Below are 24,108 nucleotides of genomic sequence, written 5' to 3'. Positions count from 1 at the left end.
AGCAAACTAAACCCTTCCTCTCAGGAAAGCAGGACTAGAAATGAAAAGTATGTTTAGGTTCCTCTGCTGGATAGTGTAATTTCAAAATATTTCTTTCCTCAGCACAAAGCCACAGACCAGCTGTTCGCAACTTTCAAGTGTGTCCTTTTTCATTTGTGTTCAATGGAGAGTTACCAAACACGAGTCATGCCAAAAAATCAACTAAACTGAAATTAGAGGAAGAAATTGTTCTTATAGCCATATAATAATTATCAAGGAAAAAGAAAAGCCTATTTTGTTGGTTATCTGCTTTTTAGTACTAGTTGAGTACTTCCAAATGTTTATTGGGACAGAATTTTTTATAGTTGATGTTGCTTTTGGCCCTGTCTCCTTTGCTTCTTTGAAACAAATATACCAAGTATACCTTTATTTTGTTTTGTCTCAAGCTGTAGTTATAGTAGAAAGAAAATGTTATGATTAGTGTTTTGTCAGTGGCAACTTGTTATTAATATGGAAATCCTTAGAGGATCATCTATCCACACAAAACAAGAAAACAGGGGGAAATTAGCTTTCCACATTTCATCATAAAGCATGCATAATTCATAGAAGAGAGGAAACTATTGATGAGGCTGAACAAAATGAGTTTCTTGTTGCCAGAAAGAATCAAAATATTAGGTACAAAGCTCTCTAATTTCCTAAATATTTTCTTAAGGCCTTCTGAAGTTTAATGTCATCATGACTTTCACTGTCATGCTAGCAAAGATGAAGGCAGATGTTTTTACAGAATCAATAAAATTTTAAGAGGCAGAAGGGATCTTACAAATATCTAGTCCAACTCTATTTTACAGATTGGAAATATGAAACCCAGAGAGGTGACGTGACCTGCCCAAAGTCATACAGAGCTAGTGACAGAGCTGGACCTACAAGTCAGGCTTCCTGACTTCTGTACTCACTAATAATGTAGGCTGTTCCCTCGCCTAAAAGGTTGGTGTGAACCAATGTTACCAATTTGCTTTGCTGTCAGTAATGCCACAGAGATCTCTGATTTCATAAAATAGCTTATTGGGCAATTTATGGGATTCAGTTAATAACTGCATCAGTTTAACACATTTCTTCTGAGAGACTAGGGCCATTGTTTCCCATTATTAAGAAAGTTGAGCAAGTTTCCAAGATTCCTATATTCCGATATGATTCCTATTCCTATTCCTTTCCACCTATACCTTGTGGACATTTGTAAAAATCAATCTTATTTACTCTTGGGTTAAGAAGCACATTTTAAGAAATGCTGTGAGATATCATGGAATTTAAGGGAAAGAAAGCTACCTTTTCACCAGAGTAACCTATTGTTCTCTAGCCTTTTAAAAATGCACAATTTCAACAATCTGAGAGTGAAGTCAACCTATATGATATATTTTTCAAGCTCAACTTTTAAGATTTAAAATATTTAAAAACACTTCAGGCAAATTGTAATTAGTTTTCTCCATAGATATCCAAAGTACCATACATGCATTTTCATCATGGATATTTATATATAGTTGCTTCTAGGTGAATTTTAAAAATTCATTTAGCAGATGAGATTAAATATCCTGTAGTGGGAGTACTAATAATTCAAGGAGCAGGGACAAAGATTAATGCAGAATTAGAATCTTAACTCATGTGCTTTTAATATCTCACTTGATTTGCCTCAGTTCTAAAGAGCCAGTGAAACAGGCCACGTAGATACAAATTCTAACTCCATACCCGTTTTTAATGTAAGAGCTTTCTAATAGTGAGAGTTGTCCAACAATAGAATGAACTGGCCTGTGAGGGAGTTCAGTCAGTCACTTTGAAATCACAAGATTTCAAACTCAGGCTAAAAGGTAATCTGTCTGGAGTTCTTAAAAGGATTCTTGCATTGAGAGGTAGATTAAAAGACTTCTAAAATCCTTTAAGTTCTAAGTTTCTGTGATTTCAGTATTGTCTTTCTCTCATACTTTTATAGTACAGAGGTCCTTTCATATGTGTATTTATAGTCATATTATCTTAGACTGCCTTGTACCACTATTTTTGCACTTATGTTATCCTGCTTAAAGATAGCAATGGTATCTCACTCATCTTCATATAACCTACAGTTTTAAGTATAGTTTATGTACACAGAAAGTATTCATTAGATACTTATTGAATATACTTGAAATTACAAGCTTGATTAGTTGACTTAGTCATTATAAATTTTAAGAACCATATTTTTTTCCCTGGTCTGAGAATCTAATTTATTACTGCAGTGAGTTTTCATGTTAGGATGTATCTGAGCGCTGCTCTTTTGTAGGGTTATAAGTAAAATAGGAATACTTGATTGAACACGAACACATATTTAAGGGTTAAAAATGATGCTTTTAAAATATATGAAAAACTATTTCCATTTTCATTTATCCTCTTAGTGACAATGTGAAAACTAGCATATATATACACATATATACATTTATAATATATAGGAAGAAGACATACGAACACTTATATACAATATGATCACCTCTTGTTCTTATATTTTTTTAAAGATGGGTTATAAGATAGACAATTTAAAAAACTAATTTAAGAAAATTGGAACAATCAAAATACCAAAACTATCCTGTTGTGGGTTGAATTGTGTCCCCAAAAAAGATAAATGTTGAATTTCTAACCCTCAGCACCTGTTAATGTGACCTTATTTGAAAATAGGGTCTCTACAGATATAATCAAGTTAAGATGAGGTCATGCTGGATTAGGGTGGGCCCCAAATCCAATGACTGATGTCTTTATAAGGCCATGTGAAAACACAGGGACACGAGGAGAACCCCAAGTGATGATGGAGACAGAGACTGGAGTAATATGTCTGCAAGGCAAGGATTTCTGGCAACCACCAGAAGCTAGGAGAAAGACATTAACAGATCCTCCCTTAAAGCCTCCAGAAGGAACCAATGCTGCTGACATCTTGATCTTGGACTTTTGGTCTCCAGATCTATGAGATAATCCATTTCTGTTGTCTTGGGCTACCCAGTTTGTGGTACTCTGTTTTGGCAGCCCTAGGAAACTAATACATGTCCTTCCCTATGGAAAACTGGCATGACAATTCCTTGGCATGTTTAGGATAACAAAATATAGTCTTTCCATAATTTTAAAAAATCAACCACAAAATACCTCATGTAAAAGTTAGGATTGCTTTGGTCTGAAAATTAATAAATGGAAAATCATTTAAGATATGGAGCCCCCCAATACACAAGCTCGAAAGGTAACAGAATGGAAAACCAAGTACAAAGTCCTCAATTCTGAGCATATTATAGTGATTGTGGCATCCTAGGATTCAACTAAAACAATAAAAACTAACCAAATAGAGTGAAAGAAATTGTCTGAGTTGAAAAAAAAAGTATATTGAGATGAGATAGTCAAGATTACCAAGATTTATTGATGAAAGTTCCTCACACAAATGAGTAGTAGTCTCACCCCCATTGTTCACTTTATCCATCCTTAGTCTTTGTACTTGATCATTCTGAAAAACTTTTTTTGCTGAAGTGTCGATAGTGCATGGGGACCTTTTTTTCTGTCATTGATCTATAATTTCAGCAAGGAACACCACTGCAATCACACCTCATTCCATGAGGGCCCCCTTATATGTTCACAACTCGTCCACTAAAGTCTGGCAAGAAGCTAAGTAACAAAGGCAATATTGATAGTTCACTTGTCCTTAGCCAATTTGTAGAATCCTATCGCAGTTTCAGGAGACCATATGATTCCAGTCATCTCAGAAATATTCAGTTTCATTTATTCATAGGTGAATAGAATCTCCCCCTACCATATATATACATTCTAATCAATTCCATCAGGGCTATTGTCAAAAAATTCTTGATGCCAATCTTTTTCCCATGTGGAATATACCTACATCAGATTTCCATCATTCTGATTATTTCTAATGACAAGGAAAAACGTTTAATAAATATTTTAGACAGCCATTCCTACCTTCATTAGCTGAGGAAATTTAAACCAATTTTCAACTTCATTTCATGAAGATACATTTCTATTTTTCAAAATGCTAATACTACCCCCAATTACCTGAAGCACTTACTTTATATTTAAATTTTTCAATACATGATTTTTCTAATTTAAAAAATCCTTAAGACTTTTGAATAGAAAATTGGGTTTTAAACAAACCTTTATAGCCCTTTGGGAACAACTGAAAGTGCATGTTTCTTGCAGAAAAGCCCTAACATATTAAGCCTATATTTAATCAAATCAGTAGTCATGATGATGAACAAAAGGTAATTCATAGAAATGTAAAAGACCACAATTTATCCACATTGTCTTTTTTCCACACTTAGAGTACAAAATTGATCAGGGATAATCAGGTTAAGTACAAATTGAGTGAAGCCCCAGTTACATATTATTTTCTTGCTATTCAGTTAGCTTCCATTCATCTTGCTTCCCCTACCTATTCTTCCCCAACAAATTAAACATCCAAGGATTCATGTCAAAAATTGGCAATCCTTGGATCAGTACAGTATAACTAGCTTAGTTTTAGAACTGCTTTTGATAGATGATTTTTCCTTACCAAATGGAAACTAGCAATTACTGAAAATATTAAAAACTAGCATAAGTATTCAGTACATAATTTGAAAAATCATTTTACCTGTTGATTAATGGAACAATAATATTTCACTAGAATGTATAATTTTATTTATTTTTTAATTCACATAAATAGAGCTCTCAATTATTTTTTTAAAAAATCAAGGTACAGCATATTTCTATACATTAGCAACTTGAAGATGTATGATTGTATCATCAACATACTTCTTATTTAGAAAACATCTTTGAAAGTATTACTACATTGCTCTTAAGGGCATACCCAGGAATTAGACATGCAAGTTCTATAGATAAACAGAATTCTAGGAAACTGAGAAAAAAAGATAAATAGGAAATAGCCTAAATTATACCACGTACAATCCTGTTATTGCTCCAATGTGTGTGTGTGTATGTGTGTGTGTGAGAGAGAGAGAGAGAGAGAGATCAAGCGAGTGCACGTTTGTTTCTCCATTGCTCTATTGGGGAGAGCCTTGGGATAGGTAAACCACTTAGTTAAAAGCTCATCTGCTAGAATGAATAGAGAACTAGAATCAGAAGGCAACACAGGAGAGTTTGTGACAGTGCTGATTTTAGCTGGTGAATTATGAGAAGACCCTGCACTGCTGCTGTTTCTATCAAGAGCATCTGAAGATAGACTAGGAAAAAGAAAATACCACTCATTGATAACAGAATTCAAGAGATCTCTGTGCTTTGTCTACAAATGAATGCAAAATATGTGAAGCAAAGAATTGGCATTAGTTACAAGAGCAGTTTCATAAAAGCAGTAAAACAAAACCAACAGTAACAGTAATAAAAATCCATTCACTGTATTTCCCATTTTGATCATTAAAACTTGCTTTACTGGCACACTTTTAAATAATATGCTCAGCCTAACAAAGCACACAAAAATCCAAGATAGAAAAGATGGGGCAGAAGATGACTCTTTTCCAAGCTTGCATTTTTATGTATATCTCTAATACCTCTTAATCTAATGCCAAAACCCCACTTCTAAAAATGTGTCTAATAAATCACAGCAAGATCCTTTTTGACCCACCTCCTAGAGTAATGGAAATAAAATTAAAAATAAACAACTGGGACCTAATGAAACTTAAAAGCTTTTGCACAGCAAAGGAAACCATAAAAAAGACGAAAAGACAACCCTCAGAATGGGAGAAAATATTTGCAAACAAAGCAACTGACAAAGGACTAATCTCCAAAATATACAAGCAGTTCATGCAGATCAATATCAAAAAAACAAACAACCCAATCTAAAAATGTGCCGAAGACCTAAATAGACATTTCTCCAAAGTAGACATACAGATTGCCGACAAACACATGAAAAGATGCTCAACATCACAAATCATTAGAGAAATGCAAATCAAAACCACAATGAGGTATCACCTCACACCGGTCAGAATGGCCATCATCAAAAAATCTACAAACAATAAATGCTGGAGAGGGTGTGGAGAAAAGGGAACCCTCTTGCACTGTGGGTGGGAATGTAAATTGATACAGCCACTATGGAGAACAGTATGGAGCTTCCTTAAAAAACCAAAAATAGAACTACCATACGACCCAGCAATCCCACTACTGGGCATATACCCTGAGAAAACCATAATTCAAAAAGAGTCATGTATCACAACGTTTATTGCAGCACTACTTACAACAGCCAGGACATGGAAGCAACCTAAATGTCCATCGACAGATGAATGGATAAAGAAGATGTGGCACATATATACAATGGAATATTACTCAGCCATAAAAAGGAACAAAATTGAGTTATTTGTAATGAGGTGGATGGACCTAGAGTCTGTCATACAGAGTGAAGCAAGTCAGAAAGAGAAAAACAAATACTGTATGCTAACGCACATACGTGGAATCTAAAAAAACGGTACCAATGAACCTAGTGGCAGGGCAGGAATAAAGACGCAGACGTAGAGAATGGACTTGACGACATGGGGTGGGGAGGGGAAGCTGGGATGAAGTAAGAGAGTAGCATTGACATATATACGCTACCAAATGTAAAATAGATAGCTAGTGGGAAGCAGCTGCAGAGCACAGGGAGATCAGCTCCGTGTTTTGTGACAACCTAGAGGGATGGGATAGGGAGGGTGGGAGGGAGTCTCAAGAGGGAGGGGATACGGGGATATATGTATACATATAGCTGATTCACTCTGTTGTACAGCAGAAACTAACACACCATTGTAAAGCAATTATACTCTAATAAAGATATAAAATTAAAATGTGTCTACCATATATTAATGTCACACATAAGTGTTGGGGAGAAGAACTAAAGTTAATATTATAGTATCCATTTGGGCTATTCGTTTTTTAAAACTTCTAAAAATATTTCATAATATACCATACTTCTGAGTATATACAATAACCAAAGTAGACTTAAAAACCAAGTTAAAAGTGGCCAACGAATGCTTAAAATCTCATGTTAATCCTCACAATACATTCCTATCAGATAGTTGGGTAGTATCAGAAGAAAGCACGTTGGTTGTGTCTTGGAAAAATCTCTTTGGCTGATGTTCAAATGTCATTTCACCTATGACAAAAATGCAGATCAAGGTAGATATATTTTGTCTAACGTGTTTATTATGCTTTTAATTGCAAAAGTAAAACTTGTTCATTGCAATTAATTTATAAAATACAGAAAAACAAAAGGAAAAAATTTTACAACACCATTATCCAGAAATAACCATTTTTCAGTAATTCCTGAATATGTATGTATACATGATTTTTTTAAACAAAATTGGATTTGTACTGTATATAATACTGATATGTAATCTACTTCTTGTTTTTAATGATTACAATTTTTCTCATATTATTAACTAAATTCTACAACATAAGTTTATATAGCTATGTAGTAAGGATGTACCATAATTTAATCTCATTCCTTATTTTAAAACTTTAAGTTACTGCTCTCCTTATTTTGCTAAACATACACAATGAACTAAATAGATCGATTTATTTTTTACAGCATACAGTGAAGAAAATAAATACATTTTCAAAGATTAGGGAGAAAAACTTAATCTCAAAAAACCACATTGCTATAATCTTCACTTTGAAGTAAATGTTACACATTCATGTGATAACCATGTCTGGATGTGAGTAAAACTGATGATCAAGTCCATAACTTCTAGGGTGGAATATATTTGAATGATAAAACACTAAGGCCACCTACTCATTAAAAAATATCCCTAGGAATAGAGATTTCCAGACCTTCCTTAGGAGTATAATCATGGCTCACAAAGCTCGAAAGAGGTCTAGGTATTGTCCCATGCCAGATACACTTACGCCATTATGGAAAAACTACTCATGTCTCCTTTTCGGTTTAAATTAAAAACAAGACAAATCAAAACAAATTCATCATAGAAGAAAATTAAAATTTTCTTTGCTAAAATCATTATTACTTGTAAAACAATATTTACAGCTGCCCAATTTCTGTAGATTTCTCAGAATTCCCACTTGAAGCCTTATTTTTTCTTGCTTGTTCCCAACGGAAGTAATTGCTGCTAATCACCATAAAATATGCTTGGAGACTCTAACCCTTATCTCTCCTCCACTTTACAGAGAGTCCTCATTCTTTTTTGTTTTTTCCCCCCAGGACCTCTTTTTGATTTTTTATACCATCTTTCCCCACACTTCACTTGTATTAATGTGATAATCGGACATACTTTGTTGTTTCCCAAATAAATATTCATATTCCAAAATATATAAATAAAATTAAATTTCTGTTTAATCTGTTATTACATCTGGAAAGTCAGATAAACTTTGACCAGATCTGTATAGACTATGTTTGGGAGGGTGTGACTTAAAACATATAGACCGTGTGGTACTTATAGAATTTGCTTTGGAGTTCTTAGGGACACCTCAAAGAAATGAGGCAGTCAACTTCCAGAGCAGCTGAAAACCAGGTACAAGAAGCTCATGTGGAACATGCCACATCCACCAAAACACTGGGTGGAAACCAAGTCTATTATGTCAAAATTGAAATACAAAAACAATTTTTAAAATCATAAATTCTAAGAAAATTCCAGGCATTTTCAATGTCATGAAACATTTTATGTGTTATCTTAAAAGAAGAATTATTTTAATTTAGTGAAACACTGTCTTTAATTTAAGTGTATTTGATTTTAAATACTCAAATGACCCCCCAACTTCCTAACAGCTCTTCAACTGCTAATACATTTGAATGTTTTTTTCAACATTAGCCCAAACTTCACAGCACAGGTAAAAGACACTTAAGCTAGGTCCTTGATCCATTGTCATAAAACAATGTGCTTAGTTTGTAAAAGAGCATTTTCCAGAACTGATCTCCTCTTAGTCTTAGAATATAACGAGTACACGCTGAGTTAGGTATGTTGTTAGGAAGATTGCCATTAATTCATGCCAAATGCAGGGAACACTGCAGTACATTTCAGTTTCCTTCCCTCTAGTTTTGCTCTCCTCCTTCTCCTTCCCCTACCTCTCCCCCTCCTCCTCCCCTTCCATTTCTTCTTCTTTCTCCTTCTTCTTTCCCATCTTAATGGATTTTTCACAAATATACATTTTTAAGTTTAATCTCCGTTCCCATTTATCCATTTTCCCTCTCTATTATAGTTTAACTTTGTATTAAGCCTATAATTCAGTAGTCATATCAAAAAAAAAGGAAGAAGTACATAGCTTAGTGAGGCAGGGGTGAGAAAGGGGATCCAGAACTGTGGCAGTTTAAAAAAAAAAAACCACTTCTGTTCTTTCCCTGTCCTTTTATTACTGAATAGGTGGATAATTTTCCATATATTTAACCAAACATAACCCCCATAAACAACTGAAACATCAACATACACTTTAGCATATAGTTTTAGCGTTGTAAGTGGATCTAATTTGTGTCAACTTATTCATATGATATCAACGTGTACGTGTAGTGGTGGGGCAGGTCAGGGGTTGAGATTCAGGAGAATACTTGATGGATGAATCACTCTATTTATTCATTCATTCCCCACCTTGTTTCAGAAAGTATTTAAGGCAGCTAGCTTGGCGAATTATATAATGAAAATCATAATAGTTGACTAAACTGGAATTAAATTTTTCAATTCACATTTATATGGCTCTTTATAGCTTTCAAAATGTCTTTACATATAGTTTCATTTCAGTAAAACAAAAGGCCTCTAGTAATTTATCAAATATATTTTAAATCAATAAATCCTTTAAAATGAATTTTTGTATAATCCTTGATTTTATGTGATATCTTATGAAAATAAAGTTATATTTATTTCTGTTAGTAGATAAAAGTACCTTTTCTTTTTAATGGTCCAAGGATACTTGGTCTAACAGTGTTGGTTGGGGCTTTGACTTCTAAAATAAAATTATAATCGTTACAAGAAAACATTTGAACAAGATCAGCTGTGACTATTTCGTTATAACAGATCTAAGGATATACACTAAAAGAGGACTCTATGTAGTATCCCACATCACATGATTTCATTGCTTTTCTCCAAATCTAGGTAAAAACAGGAAAGTCTCAGGACAGAAAACTGTCTTGTAACTTATAAGGATTCAGGATTTTCCCAAGTTGTGGGGAATAAAAGCTAGAAGGACCTGTAGTCCTGGCTGTGACCTGCCTTAAGACAAGGTGAAAATCATGAGTGAATGAGAGGGTACGGTTGTTAAACGTTCATTCGTTCATTCGAGAGTTAGCTCTGATCCTTACGAACAAGCTGGGTCAGAGGAAGGCTATGTTCAGACAGGCTTAATGAATTACTGATTCTTCATATGTTCACATGTTTTCACATGTTCTTAGTTGATTCTTTTCAATAATACAAAATGATAAACCAAAACAATGACATTTTAATTTAGCTAAAAAGACATTACTTGTTTGGTTGTCACAGAACCTGGAGCTTTAATTTTTTTTTTTTTTTTTTTGGCTGCACCGTGCAGCTTGCAGATCTTAGTTCCCCAACCAGGGATTGAACCCAGTATAACTTTTCTCAGAAAGTAGATCAGTGGTTTCCTAGGGTGGGCAGGGGTGGGGGGGGAGGAGATCAAGTGCGAAAGATCACGAGGAAACTGTTCAGAGTGTCGGAACTGTTCTATGTCTTGATTATGGTTACGGTTACAGGATTGTACACATTTACCAAAATTAATCAAATCATATACTTAAAGGCTGGTGACTTTTGTAATATGTAAATAATAGTTTAAGAAATGAAAGGGAAAACTGCCATTTTGTATCAGATATAACTATAGCAAAATGTATCCCCCAAAAGATTTGGGTGGTGAAACATTGATGTTTTATAAGTATTTCAAGGGACACAGACTTTTAGACACTCCTTGCTTACCTGCTCAGTCGCCCTGGTGAGAGAAGCTGTTGGGGGTGCTAGAATAAAATCAGTGGACTTTGGAGAAGGTGGTTTCTCTCAGTCGTTGTTACTCTTTATAAGCAGTGTCCCCTATTGCTTACTTATCCAGTGCTGAGGGTGATAGCTATGGCACGGGGAAGGGAATCCTTACTGTGTCAGTGGTTGTACCATGGAGCTCTCACCATCCTAAAGCAAGCAGGGAACCCAAGATTCACTTCAATAAGCAAAGGCACCTTTTGCCTTTTGGGAAAGAGAGCTACATGCCGGATAAGGGGCTTCCCTAGCACCCAAAAAAGACCTAGAATGTGACTACTCAATATTGAGCATATACACAAATCCTAAATTTCAGTCTTTCTCTTTGGGTTTGACCTGTGTTTTGTTATTGAAAACTACAATGCTGTGTCCAGAAAAGGATCAAAAAAGCATTGGTTAGAACTAAGATACAAATGGGACAACAAAAATTAACAGCTAAAAAAATGTTTATAGATTTTATGTGGACAAAATCAGGACCACACAATTCAGGATTTTAAAACGTGCTCTTTTCTTCTCCAAGACACAAGTAAAGTTGTATTACATTTTTCTTTCCTCTTTCTAACACACTTGCAGATTTACTCACTCACACCAACAGTTAAAGTAATTAGAATTGGGTCAGTTAAGGGAATCCAAGAGCCTCTATAAATTGTATTAGCACCAAAACATGAAAAGTGACAGGCTCCAGAGGTTATCTACTCATTCTTCAGGACTTATTCCTAAATCAGGAATAGATGGCCACCTAAGGCGCTCAGGGCTCAAAAGAAAATAAGATGTCACTGCTTCTGCTGATGACCCATTTCCCGACCTAATAATCCCCAAATCTAGAAACTGACATCTAACCAGAACCTCTTCTACTCAAATTTCAGCTCAGTTCTTATTTTGTCATTATCTGAGATGTCCATGGAAAAGAACCCTAAACATCATTCAACTACCACAACTTAGTAATTATAATATGTACAGGGACATAAAAAAATGTTAGCACGGAATGTAACTACATTCCAAACATGTTTAAATGAAAGGCTGTACGTTAAAATGTTAGTAGGAGTATATGTATTACAGGCATAAAAATGCAATATTTTCCCAGTAAATCCATGGTCTGTGGTTTAAAACTCTAATATATAGCTAATAAATTACATAGAAGGGAGTGAAATCATTTATCATTTCATCATCTAAGCAATTCAACCAGCACAACTGAACTTTTTTTAGACTCACTAGGACAGAGAGGAAGTTGATCCACAGGAACAGTGGTTTTGTATCAGACAACTATTTACTTTGAACCCCACTCTCAAACAATTAGTTATTTTTATGGGTAAATCATAAACTGTTTCTTAAGAGCAATAAAAAATTATGCAGCATATATAATTTTAGTTTCAAATGAGAGTTTAAATTTCTAGAAATTACAGCAAAACTACATAGTGCCAACATTAAAAATCAGTAAAAATTTCAAATTTTCTACAAAATTGAAGTGCTAATACCATACCATACCATACTTCAAAGTTTCTTTCCAAGATTGACCCATCTGTGTTGCAGTTTGTACCTCCTTACAAAAGAAAAGATATCAGTACTGAAGCTTACCTATCTAAGAAAAAAAGATATAACTGAATGTGATCAGAATAGTAATTCAATGCACACTACTCACCATTCATGCATTGTTTCCCTATTCATTAAATCCATGGCTTCTTCCTGAAAGGTGAGAACGTGAGAATAAACTGAATACCCTGTTCCTATGATTTTACCAAGTTTTACTTCGTTTGGCTGTACATTTATTGTTATTCACTGGGCTATAGTAGAGCTAGAGTATAAACAAATCTCTAAACAAGTGTCTGGTTCTCTACTCTTCATTGTTGCACCTACCGCACCAGAGATCTATTACTTATGCATTATAGTACATTGGATATGCAGGAATTGATTAGATGAAAAACTTTGTACCTTTCTTCATTCAAAAGAGAAAACATCAAACATTAAACATTAAACTATTTTTCCAACCATTAATACTATTATATTAACAAATAGTACTCACAGTCCAACAAACTAAATGTCTTTCAGCATGGGTTTGCTTAAGCAAATGATGGTACAAGCATTATTTAAATCTAGTCATTGACATTGAAAAACATGTATTACATATTAAGTAGGAAAAAACCACAAGTGCTTTTTATGTAAAACTGTAAATGAGAGGTGCTCAGAAGGATGTTCCCCAAAAAGTTAACAGTACTTATCAATGAGTAGTGAGATCTGTGGCAATTTGTTCTTTCTTTCTCTGTACTTTACCATATTGTTTGACCTTTTTATACGTATGCAAGTATTCTTCACATAAATAGTTACTTTAAAAAATAACCCACATATGGAAAGACATCCTGCGTTTGTGAATTGGAAGACTTAATATTGTTAAAAAGGCAATACTACCCAAAGTGATTTACAGATGCAAGGCAACCCCTATCAAAATCTCAATGGCAGGGCTTCCCTGGTGGCACAGTGGTTGAGAATCTGCCTGCTAATGCAGGGGACACGGGTTCGAGCCCTGGTCTGGGAAGATCCCACATGCCGCGGAGCAACTAGGCCCGTGAGCCACAATTACTGAGCCTGCGCGTCTGGAGCCTGTGCTCCGCAACAAGAGAGGCCGCGATAATGAGAGGCCCGCGCACCGCGATGAAGAGTGGCCCCCACTTGCCACAACTAGAGAAAGCCCTCGCACAGAAACGAAGACCCAACACAGCCATAAATAAATAAATAAATAACAAAAGTGATTGTTTAAAAAAAAAATCTCAATGGCATTTTCTGTCAAAATAGAAAAATGACCTTGGGAAAGAAGAATAAACTTGGGAGGACTACACTACCTGGTTTTAAAACTCACTACACAAAGCTACAGTAATCAAAACAGTGTGATTCTGGCATAAGGACAGACATATAGACCAATGGAATAGAATAGAGAGAGCCTAGAAATAATCCCTTGCGTATATGGTCAGTTGATTTTCAATAAGGATGCCAAGACCATTCAGTGGGGAAAGGACGGTCTTTTCAACAAATGGTGCTGGAAAACTGAACATCCACATGAGAAAGAATGAACTCTTTCCTTACACCATAAAGAAAAATTAACTCAAAATGGATCAAAGACCTAAACGTAAGACCTAAAACTATAAAACTCTTAGAAGAAAACATAGGACAAAAGCTTCATGTCATTGGATTTGGCAATGATTTTTTTGGATATGATACACAGGTAACAAAAGAAAAAATACATTGAACTTCATAAAAATTTAAAATTTTCTGCATCAAAAGAGAGTGAAAAGACAATCACAGAATTGGAGATGTTTGCAAATCATATATCTGATAAAGGATTAATATCCAGAATTTATAAAATATTCCTACAACTCAGCGACAACAACAAAACAACTCACTTGAAATACAGATGGTCCCCAATTTACAATGGTTCTGCTTATAATTTTTTCGACTTTACGATGGTGCGAAAGCAATTTGCATTCAGTAGAAACCCTACTTCGATTTTGAACTTGACCTTTTCCCGGGCTAGTGATATGTAGGCAGATACTCTCTCGTGATGCTGGGCAGCGGCAGCCATGGCAGCTCCCCGTCAGCCACACAATCATGAGGGTAAACATCCGATACCCTTACAACCATTCTGTACCCAGACAACCATTCTGTTTTCACTTTCAGGACAGTATTCAATAAATTACATGAGGTATTCCACACTTTATTATAAAATAGGCTTTGTGTTAGATGACTTTGCCCAGCTGTAGGCTAATATAAGTGTTCTGAGCACGTTTAAGATAGGTTAGGCTAAGCTATGATGTTCAGAAGGTTCGGTGCATTAAATGCATTTTTGTCTTAGGATATTTTTAACTTATGATAGGTTTATTGGGACATACGCCCATCACAAGTTGAGGAAAATCTGTATGGGCAAAGGATTTGAATAGATGTTCCTCCAAAGAAGATATAGAAATGGCCAATAAGCATATGAAAAGATGCTCAACATCATTTGTTATTAGGGAAATGCAAATCAAACCCATAATGAGATACTGCTTTACATGCATTAGGATAGGCATTATTTTAAAATATGGGGGAAAAAAACAAGTGTTGGTGAGAATGCGGAGAAACTGGAACATAAATTGCTAGTGGGAATGTAGAATGGTGCAAACTCTGGGAAAAAATTGGTTTCTCAAAAAGTTAAAGATTAAATTATCATATGATCCAGCAATCCCATTCCTAGGTATATACCCAAAAGAATTGAAAGCAGGGACTCAAACAGATACTTGTATACCAGTGTTCATAGCAGCAGTATTCACAATACCAAAAGGTATCCTTTACCAGATGAATAGTTTTTTTAGATGGTATATACATACAATGGAATATTATTCAGCCATAAAAAGAATGAAGTTCTGACACATGCTAAAATATGAATGAATCTTGAAAAGATTATGCTAGGTGAAATAAACCAAACACAAAAGAACAAATATTGTATGCTTCTACTTATATGAGCTACCTAGAATAGTCAAATGCATAGAGACAGAAAGTAGAACAGAGGTTACAGGAGTGGGAGGGTAGAATGGGGAGTTATTGCTGAATCGATACGGAGTTTCTGTTTGGGATGATGAAGAAGTCCTGGAAGTGTAGAGTAGTGATGGCTGCCCAACATTGTGAATGTACTTAATACCATTGAATTGTAGTCTTAAAAATGGTTAAATGGTTAAAGAAAACCGCAACAACCCACAGTCCAAATTCATCCTGGCATTCCTAAAAACATACTTCACAAATAATGAAGAACTTAGGATGGTGCTGGGGAAATATGGTGCTAAATATTATGCGGAACATGAAATAAGTAGATGAGCCTTCCCTTAAAGAGGCCTAGAATCATATTGGAAAGACAAGCTTTATTATATACATTTAGTCAATCTCCAAAGTAAGCATAGTCATAGCCCAGGAGGTGTACAAGATGATCCACCGAGAAGAATAAAGAAAAAAAAATAGAAATTTAATTTATATACTTTAAAATCTAAGACAGTAAGAAATGAAAGCTTGCCAATATTAGACATACACATTGACACTGGTGCCCTCACTCAGCCCATAGGGTCCAAACATCTTGTGAGAGAAGAGCATTTTTTTGGCCTTTAGCTAAGTACAACTAATTGCAGTTCGCCTGTGCCAGGTTAGGCGGGCATATGGATATATTATCTAGTTTGAACTAAACCAAGCACCACAAAATGGATAAGTGCCTTAACAAGATTCCCACGAGAAACCTTGGACAGAGATTAGTAATGAAAGTCTGTGCAGACAACAGCCTCTCCTGGCACAACTCCTCATCAGCCCCCTGACTGAAAACACAATGCTGAGCTAATCTGCTTTGTCAAGGGGCTGGCTAAAGTAATTCTAATCCTCAAGACTATTGGAAATATGAATTCATATTGACTCTCAATAATCATCTATAATTAATAAAATAAAATTTAAAAATTTCTAGAAACATCATTTCATCTTCATCTCATCCTTGTTATGTCTCTATCTTGCATATATTCTATGATTCACACTATATGCTGGCACTCAATATACACTATAGTCACAGTATATGGCGATAATGTAAATACAATATACATAAATTGGAAGCATGTGCTCAGTTTTTATTGATGCAGTGCGTGATTAAAAGAGTTTAAATATTATTGGCTACAGTATAAACAATAAATGTCATAAATAGTCTGTAATAAAGAGTGGTGTGAGTTGTGTGAGTTACAATTTGACCTTGGCCTTGAAAGATGTTTAAAATCTGGACAAGCAGAGGGTGGAGGGGAGGCTGTAACAGCAGAAGGAACCATATGAACAGAAGTTTAGAGGACAGAAAGAATATGGCAGGTTAGACGGTAGTGAGACTAGCTTGGCTGAAAGGCAATTTGCACTACAGAGCAATGAGAAAGAAAACTGGTAAGAGCACCAGATTTATGGGATCTTAAATAATGGAAGAGATTAAATTTAAAGAGTTTGGGCAGAATAGCATAGCTGTTAGGACCACTGGTTTTGGAGCCAAACAGAACTGAGTCAAATCCCAGCTCCATAACTTGCTACCTGTGTGACCTTAGGCAAGCAACTTAACCTGAGCCTCAGTTTCTTCATCCTATAAAGATGACGATAATAATAAGGATAATGTGGTGTTTGTACAGCTCCTATTAAAAGGTCTGGCACATAGTAAGTGCTCAATACAGCCTAGCTATTCTTCTTCTTCTTATTATTCAGAAGGTAATGGGAAGCCATTGTAACTTTTTGCACAGGAGAGAAAAAGATGAAAATAATGTTTTAAAAAAGATATTTTGGTGTTGGTTGTGGAAGTCGGATTAAATTAGCAGAGATAGGAAATCTATTAGAATATTATTACAGTAATCTGGACCCAAGGGACAGAAGGAAGTAGTAATGGGAACAGAGAAGGTGTCGTCAAGGAAGAATTAATAGGATTAGATGCCTAATTGGATACAGTACAAAAATAAGGAAGAATTGAAGATGAACCTAGAGCTTTGAGTCTTAAAACTGTGAGACTGACTATTTTGATGCCATTATGTAAAATGAGAGAAATTGGGAAAGGAAGTTTAAGAAGTTAATCAGTCTTTTAAAACAATGGAATAACAGTAAATCTTTTCAGCGAAATGTAATTGTTAGTATAGTTCTTCCATTTAATATTGACGTAGATGTTTTCCTCTAGGGAGAAGCTCAAAGTATTTTGTAATTCACTCAATCCACAAGTAAAGAGCAAATTTTCCCAGAACTAGGACAGAATTTTGCTTATTGTTTCTCCCACTGAAAGTTGGAGCATTCCCCAACATCAGCTATTTTAGGATCATTAGGAAAAGTGGGTTGACACTTTTATTATTTACATCTTGCCTATTTCCAAAACGGATATGAGATGGCTTATAATAAAATAAGATTGTTAAATTAAGGATTAAAAGTCAAGAGCCATGTAACTGTCAAGGGCAAAGAGTACTGTATGCTAGAAACCCAGGTTAAGGACAGTTGTTGTACTTGAGCACTGAACTTAGCTTTCAACTTTTTAGTATCTAAGGTAAAAATGAAAATAGGAAGTCACCCACTTTTGCTCTCTGAAGGAGAGTATGCTTGAAAGATTTTAGTTGCCCAGTGGCACCTTGCTCAATAAATGCTTGTTGAAGGAATGAAACAATCTGTAAACTAAGATCAAATTAAATTTCTTTTAAAACAAGCTAGGCTATTCCCTTAGAGAAGGTCTCTTCATAAGAGGGACTAGGTACTTTGTAGGTTCCAAGGAAAACTCAAAAACAAATCACAGAAATCTAATGTCATTGCTTTACTAGACTAAAAAATGGTAACAAAGTCCATAAGACAGACTAACTGTGAAACCTGGCCAGCAGAAGAAAAAGCTCACAGGCACACCTTATGGAACAGACAATATCTAAATTGTCCCTATCACAATCATGCCCTGTACTCCAGCTGGTATAATCTGTTTTAAATGGCCTCATCTCATAAACGTCCCCTACGTTTGTGTCTAAACCCAGTTTAATCTATCCAAGCTACATAATATAAAAAGAAGACTGTAAAATGTGTGGCTAAAGTTTACATTTGTGAAGATATAAATACAAGGGATGCTAGAAATGCAGAGGTCGTATATAAGTAGATAATTTTTTAATTGATTTTACTGAAGGCACTACAGAGAAAGTCAAGTTCTTATTGGGTACCAGTGATTTTATTTTCTATTTAACAAGTCGGGAAATAAATGTAAAGTTATAGAATAATATGTTGTGAACGAACTGTTACGGGTTCAATTGTTCCCCCCTCAAATCCATATGTTGAAGTCCTAACCCTCAGTGCCTCAGAATATGACTTTATTTGGAGAGAGGGTCTTAGCAGAGGTAATCAAGTTAGGATAAGGTCATTAATGTGGGCCCCAATCCAATATGACTAATGTCCTTATAAAAAGGAGAAATTTGGAGATAGACACTTGTACAAGGAGAACACCATGTGAACATGAAGATGGCCATCTACAAGCCAAGGAGAGAGGCCTGGAACAGATCCTTTTCTCACAGCCCTCCGAAGAAATTAACCCTGCCAACACCTCGATCTCAGACTTCTGGCCCCCAGAGCTGTGAGAAAATGAACTTCTGTTTAAGCCCCCAGTTTATGATACTTTGTTAGGGTAATCCTAGCAAACTAATACACAAACTATTTCTGCAGGGACGTTATTTGTTTAGGGGACTGGGAGAGAGGGAAATAAAGGCTGAGTGCTTTCAAACCTCTTGAAATATAAGCTCACTTGTTATTAGGAAAGGAAAATGACATAAAAAGAATAATTCCTGAATATTTAGGAAGAATTACTATGTTTAGAAAATCAACTTCCATGGTAATCATTTTGCAGTATATACACATGTCAAATTATTACGTTGTACACCTTACAGTTAGACAATGTTATATGTCAATTATATCTCAAAGCTGAAAAAAAAAAGAAAATTAACTTCTAGCTTGATGTTCTCAAGCTCTCTAATACATAGAAAACAACTAACAACCACAGTCAAGAAGAAATTGTCCGGGACTTCCCTGGTGGCGCAGTGGTTAAGAATCTGCCTGCCAATGCAGGGGACACGGGTTCGAGCCCTGGTCCGGGAAGATCCCACATGCCGCAGAGCATCTAAGCCCGTGTACCACAACTACTGAGCCTGCACTCTAGAGCCCGCGAACCACAACTACTGAGCCCGTGTGCCACAACTACTGAAGCCCCCGCGCCTAGAGCCCGTGCTCCACAACAAGAGAAGCCACCGCAATGAGAAGCCCGCGCACCGCAACGAAGAGCAGCCCCAGCTCACCACAAAACTAGAGAAAAACCTGCGTGCAGCAACGAAGACTCAACACAGCCAAAAATAAATAAATAAATTTTAAAATAAATAAATAAATAAATAAATGGCTTCATTTAAAAAAAAGAAGAAGAAATTGTCCATTAAATGCCTAATAGGAAAAGGGCAACTTAAACCATACCCTTACTTAAAAGTTGACCCAGAACCTAATATTGACTTGGGGCTGTGTGCTTGTTTTAGAATAAAAGCAAATATAATCAAATCAGTTTGTAGAAAATACAGGGAATAAAAGAGCATATTAAACAGCACCACATGGAAGCAAAATCAGAATGTGGGGCTTTCCACAAGACAAATGGCCTGGTTTCTTCAATAAGGAAGTGTCATGGAACAAAAACGGGAGGGGAAGGCTGTTTCAAATAAAAGAGACCTAAAAGCTCATGGTTGGAACATGTTTGAATCAGTGAAAAAGGCATTTTTTGAGAATCAGGAAAATTTAACCTGGACTGGTTATTAGATAAAATTAAGGAATAACTCTATTAGATGTGATGATGGTATTGCGATTACGTAAAATAAAAAGTCCTCAGCGATTCATACTGAGTATTTAAGGGTAAAAAGATATTAGGGATTTACTTTAAAGCACGCTCCTCCCCCCAAAACAGAAGGGGATAGTTGAAAACTGATGTACAAAATGTAATCAATAGTTGAAGCTGGATATTGAATACATGGAGGTTCTGTTTTGCATGTTTTAAAAGTTCCATTAAACGATTTTTAATGTAGTGTGCCAGGAACCACACATATATTAAATCCTTTCATCCTCACAAAAATCCTATGAAGTAGCTACTATTATTTCCCCCATTTTGCTACAAAATGAAATTAAGTAAATGCCTTTGTTAATGTCATTAGAGTGAAAGTTCAGAATGTAATGAGGCAAGAAACAGACATTTCTGTTTTGTACTTAAAAGGTTAAGTTCAATAGCTAAAAAGAAGTCATGGTTAAAGAATGCATGTAAAGAAATATGCAACTTAAGATATCTATCAGACAATTAAACTGCTGAAAATAAGTCTTAATTTTCCATTCAATCAGCACCCAGATTGAAAGTTAATGTTATTTCTATTTTCCCATTTCATTCATTTTCTACTTGTGTTTCATTTTATTTTATTTTAGTTTTAATTTTTGTTTTATAATTTTATTTAAATTTTTTAAATTTTAATTTATTTTTTACTGAAGTATAATTCACCTACAACACTATGTTAGTTGCAGGTGCACAACATAGTGATTCACTATTTCTATATATTACAAAAAATGATCACCACTTGTGTTTCATTTTAAATGTTTATAATATATATTCTGTCACTATGGAAGTAAGTTGCTTTACAATTTATATTACTAACCAGTTAAATTAGTCCTGATTTCAAGCTTCATAATCAAATAGAAACATGTAGTAATCAATGTTAAAATATTTGGTCTAATTTAGGGGAAGCAAAAAAAAAATTGCACGAATAAACCAGAGGTCCCTTTAACTACTAGTTTTAGGTTCTTTCATTAAGAATTTCTTAAATAGCTACATACTCACAAGACAAACAGTAAAAGAATGTCTTATTTACTAAAAAGTAAAAGGATCTTTTAAGCCATACTTTCTTGCTAGTGCATGATAAGCTGGGCGTTAGGGAAGCCATGGTGTGAGGGAGAGAGGGAGAGAGGGAAAGGAAGCAGGAGCTGGAGTACAAAAAACTAGGGTTACAAGATACTCTGGGTTTTGTGCCACTGAAAACATGGTGAGGGTAGCTGTAAAAGAATCCAGTAATTTGGGGCTAAGTCTTGGCTTGACACTTGCTAACTCTGGACATTTGGTAAATTACTAAATTTCTGCCATCTTTGGTTTCTGACCTTATAAGTTTGTTGTGGGATGAAATGAGACCACAGATGAGACCTATTATAGTGCTAAGTGAATAATAAGTACTTCATAACAGTTAAGCGCCCCCGCCTTGAACAAAAGTCTGCTTGTAGTTGGGTGAAAAAAAAAATCCCACCACCTGTGGTGGAATGGCGATTTGATCTTTTGAGTTCTGTGGCTAATCCTTGGATAAATCAAAGATTTAATTCTGTATTAGGCTTTTGCTATTAAACACACACACACACACACACAAAACATAAGACAGTGAGGTACAATGTGTCCCTGAACTCAAATCACTGAGAAGTGAACACAAAATGATAGCATAAAGACCGTTTTATGTGTCAAAAAAAATTCTTCATCTGGGGATTTAAGAAAACCATGATAACTATGGCTATTATGAACCTGAAAATTAATTTTCATATATAGCATTCATCATCTTCTTTGAGATCCCTGAAAGAAATTAGATTCAAGGTAAGAGTATGCAGTATTTCAGGAAACTATCAGTTTATTAAGATAGTTAATAACCCAAATAAATAGAGGGCTCCTTAGTTGTTTTGGATTCTTTTTTCTTTCTTTTTTTTTTTTAGAGAAACCATTCCTGGAATTAAAAACTTAATCACATGTGACCTCACTTAGAATTACTGAACCACAGGTATTTTTTAAAAGAAAAATAAAATTTACTTTTTTTAATGAACAGCTGTCAGTTTCTCAAAACTTCTTCTTACCTGTTTGATTTGATGAAGGTGACTGGTGGAAGCCTGAATGGGAGAAGGTGGCACAAACTGAAATTTAAAATATAGAAGTCAAGTTTCCTTTAATGTTTCTGATTATTTCTAAACATTAATTAAGTCAATGTTGAATGGCTTAAAATATTTCTTGAATGCCTAATGCATGCTAGCAACAGCATTAATTAAATTTAAAGTTTTTAAAAATCAAAAATCCAATTGAATCTTGTCTGAAAATTATACTACTTGAAAGTCTATATATATCATAACAGAACAAAATAATTGTTAACATGAATACGGGGCAGAACATCAATAGAACATTTTGTTTAACTCTGGCTGTCCCTTCCCAAAGCACTAAGACCTTAAAATCACTTCATTTTTCCTTGCCATTTTTAGCTCATTATTAAAGCTTAGTGATAGGCATTATCCAGAAAAAACTGAAACAGTCATTAAATCAGCAGCTAACTTAATAAGCGTATAAAAGAAGCAAACAAAATAATTCCAAATACCTTGGAATCTAGCTGGGGAAACTAAACTTTCATAATAAGGAATGACTAAAGGCAATCATGTTCAAGGAGTTCAACACATTTTACTCTTGCTTGGTCAGACACTTGCTGTCTAGGCCCTTTCTCTTTTGCAGGACTATTTTCTCCTTTTTGGTCTTTTCTCAAAGCTTATGAAGACCCATACAAGAGGGAAATGAAAGAATGGAGAGATTTAAAGCTGTGTGAAAATAAGGCTTGAAAATTACCTCTAGAATTCATTTATCAATTCTAGCTGTAGCCTGGTTGGTTCTTGAAATGCTAGATAATGAATTTACCATATCTTACGTTCACATTATATCTTAAGATCACATTGAATTGTGTGTTCAAATGTATTTAATGAGCACCTACCATATGCTAAAGCACTGTGCTAGGCCCTGAGGATCCAAAGACAAATAAGACATTTTCCTGTCCTTGAGAAATTCAAAGTCCAGGTAGGGAAAACTAGGCCACAGGTAAGTGCCAGAACAAGTTAGGATTTGTAGAAGTTCAAAGGACAGAGAATATGATTCTGCCCGGGGTCTTCGAGATGGCATCACAGAAGAGGGCAGGAATTCATTAGATAGAAAAGAGGAGGGAGGCTATTTCAGGGAGTGGGAAGAGATGCTCAGGCAGAGAGCCATGTTTGGGGAACAGAGAGATTCAGGGTGACTGAAACTTGGCACACGACAGTGCATGGCAAGAAGCAAACTTGGGGGAAATTTGGCTGAAACCAGGTTGTTGTTTTTGTACTTTAGCCTTTGAGCCTAATAGGAAACCTAAAGCATAGGTCCCTCTGAGGTCTTAAACCTCAAAGGTATTTTAGACAAGAAGATCATATCTATTTTAGAAAGGCAACCCTAGCAGCATATGCAAAACAAATTGAGGGTGGAGGGAAGAGGGGCTAGAAGCCGGGTCACGGGCCAGGTAAAAGATGACAAGGGTTTGACCGAAAAAGAGAGGGATGAAGACAAGGAGGCAGACTGGAGAGATGATAAGAAAGTAAAAAGAGCTAAAGGTTGGCCTGAGGGTTCTAGCCGAAACTATAGATGGATGGTGGTCAAGAAAGGCAGTAAGTGGAGCGTGTTGGACAAATAAATGTTCTTATGAAGCAGACAGTCTGAATTTTTATTACGTTTTAAAATTTATCATGACTTTTAAAGGAGATATTACCTCACCAATTATATTTTTCTGAAGAAAGTGTTGAAATCAGTTTTTTTCTAATCATCTGCCAGAAG

The 24,108-nt window shown here is 35.3% G+C and overlaps 1 protein-coding gene across 1 annotated transcript in view; it reads right to left on the bottom strand.

The window, feature by feature from the left end:
- Positions 1 to 24,108, bottom strand: part of LOC118888183 (protein FAM122C-like) — a 65,634-nt gene that overhangs the window by 24,175 nt on the left and 17,351 nt on the right. Inside the window, exon 4 of the mRNA XM_036839146.1 lies at positions 22,350 to 22,406. Coding sequence (XP_036695041.1) covers positions 22,350 to 22,406 — 57 coding nt within the window. The remainder of the gene's footprint in view (positions 1 to 22,349; positions 22,407 to 24,108) is intronic.

The sequence above is a fragment of the Balaenoptera musculus genome, chromosome X (assembly GCF_009873245.2).
Source record: "Balaenoptera musculus isolate JJ_BM4_2016_0621 chromosome X, mBalMus1.pri.v3, whole genome shotgun sequence".
Lineage (NCBI taxonomy): Eukaryota > Metazoa > Chordata > Mammalia > Artiodactyla > Balaenopteridae > Balaenoptera > Balaenoptera musculus.
This window is presented reverse-complemented; position numbering and strand designations above follow the sequence as displayed.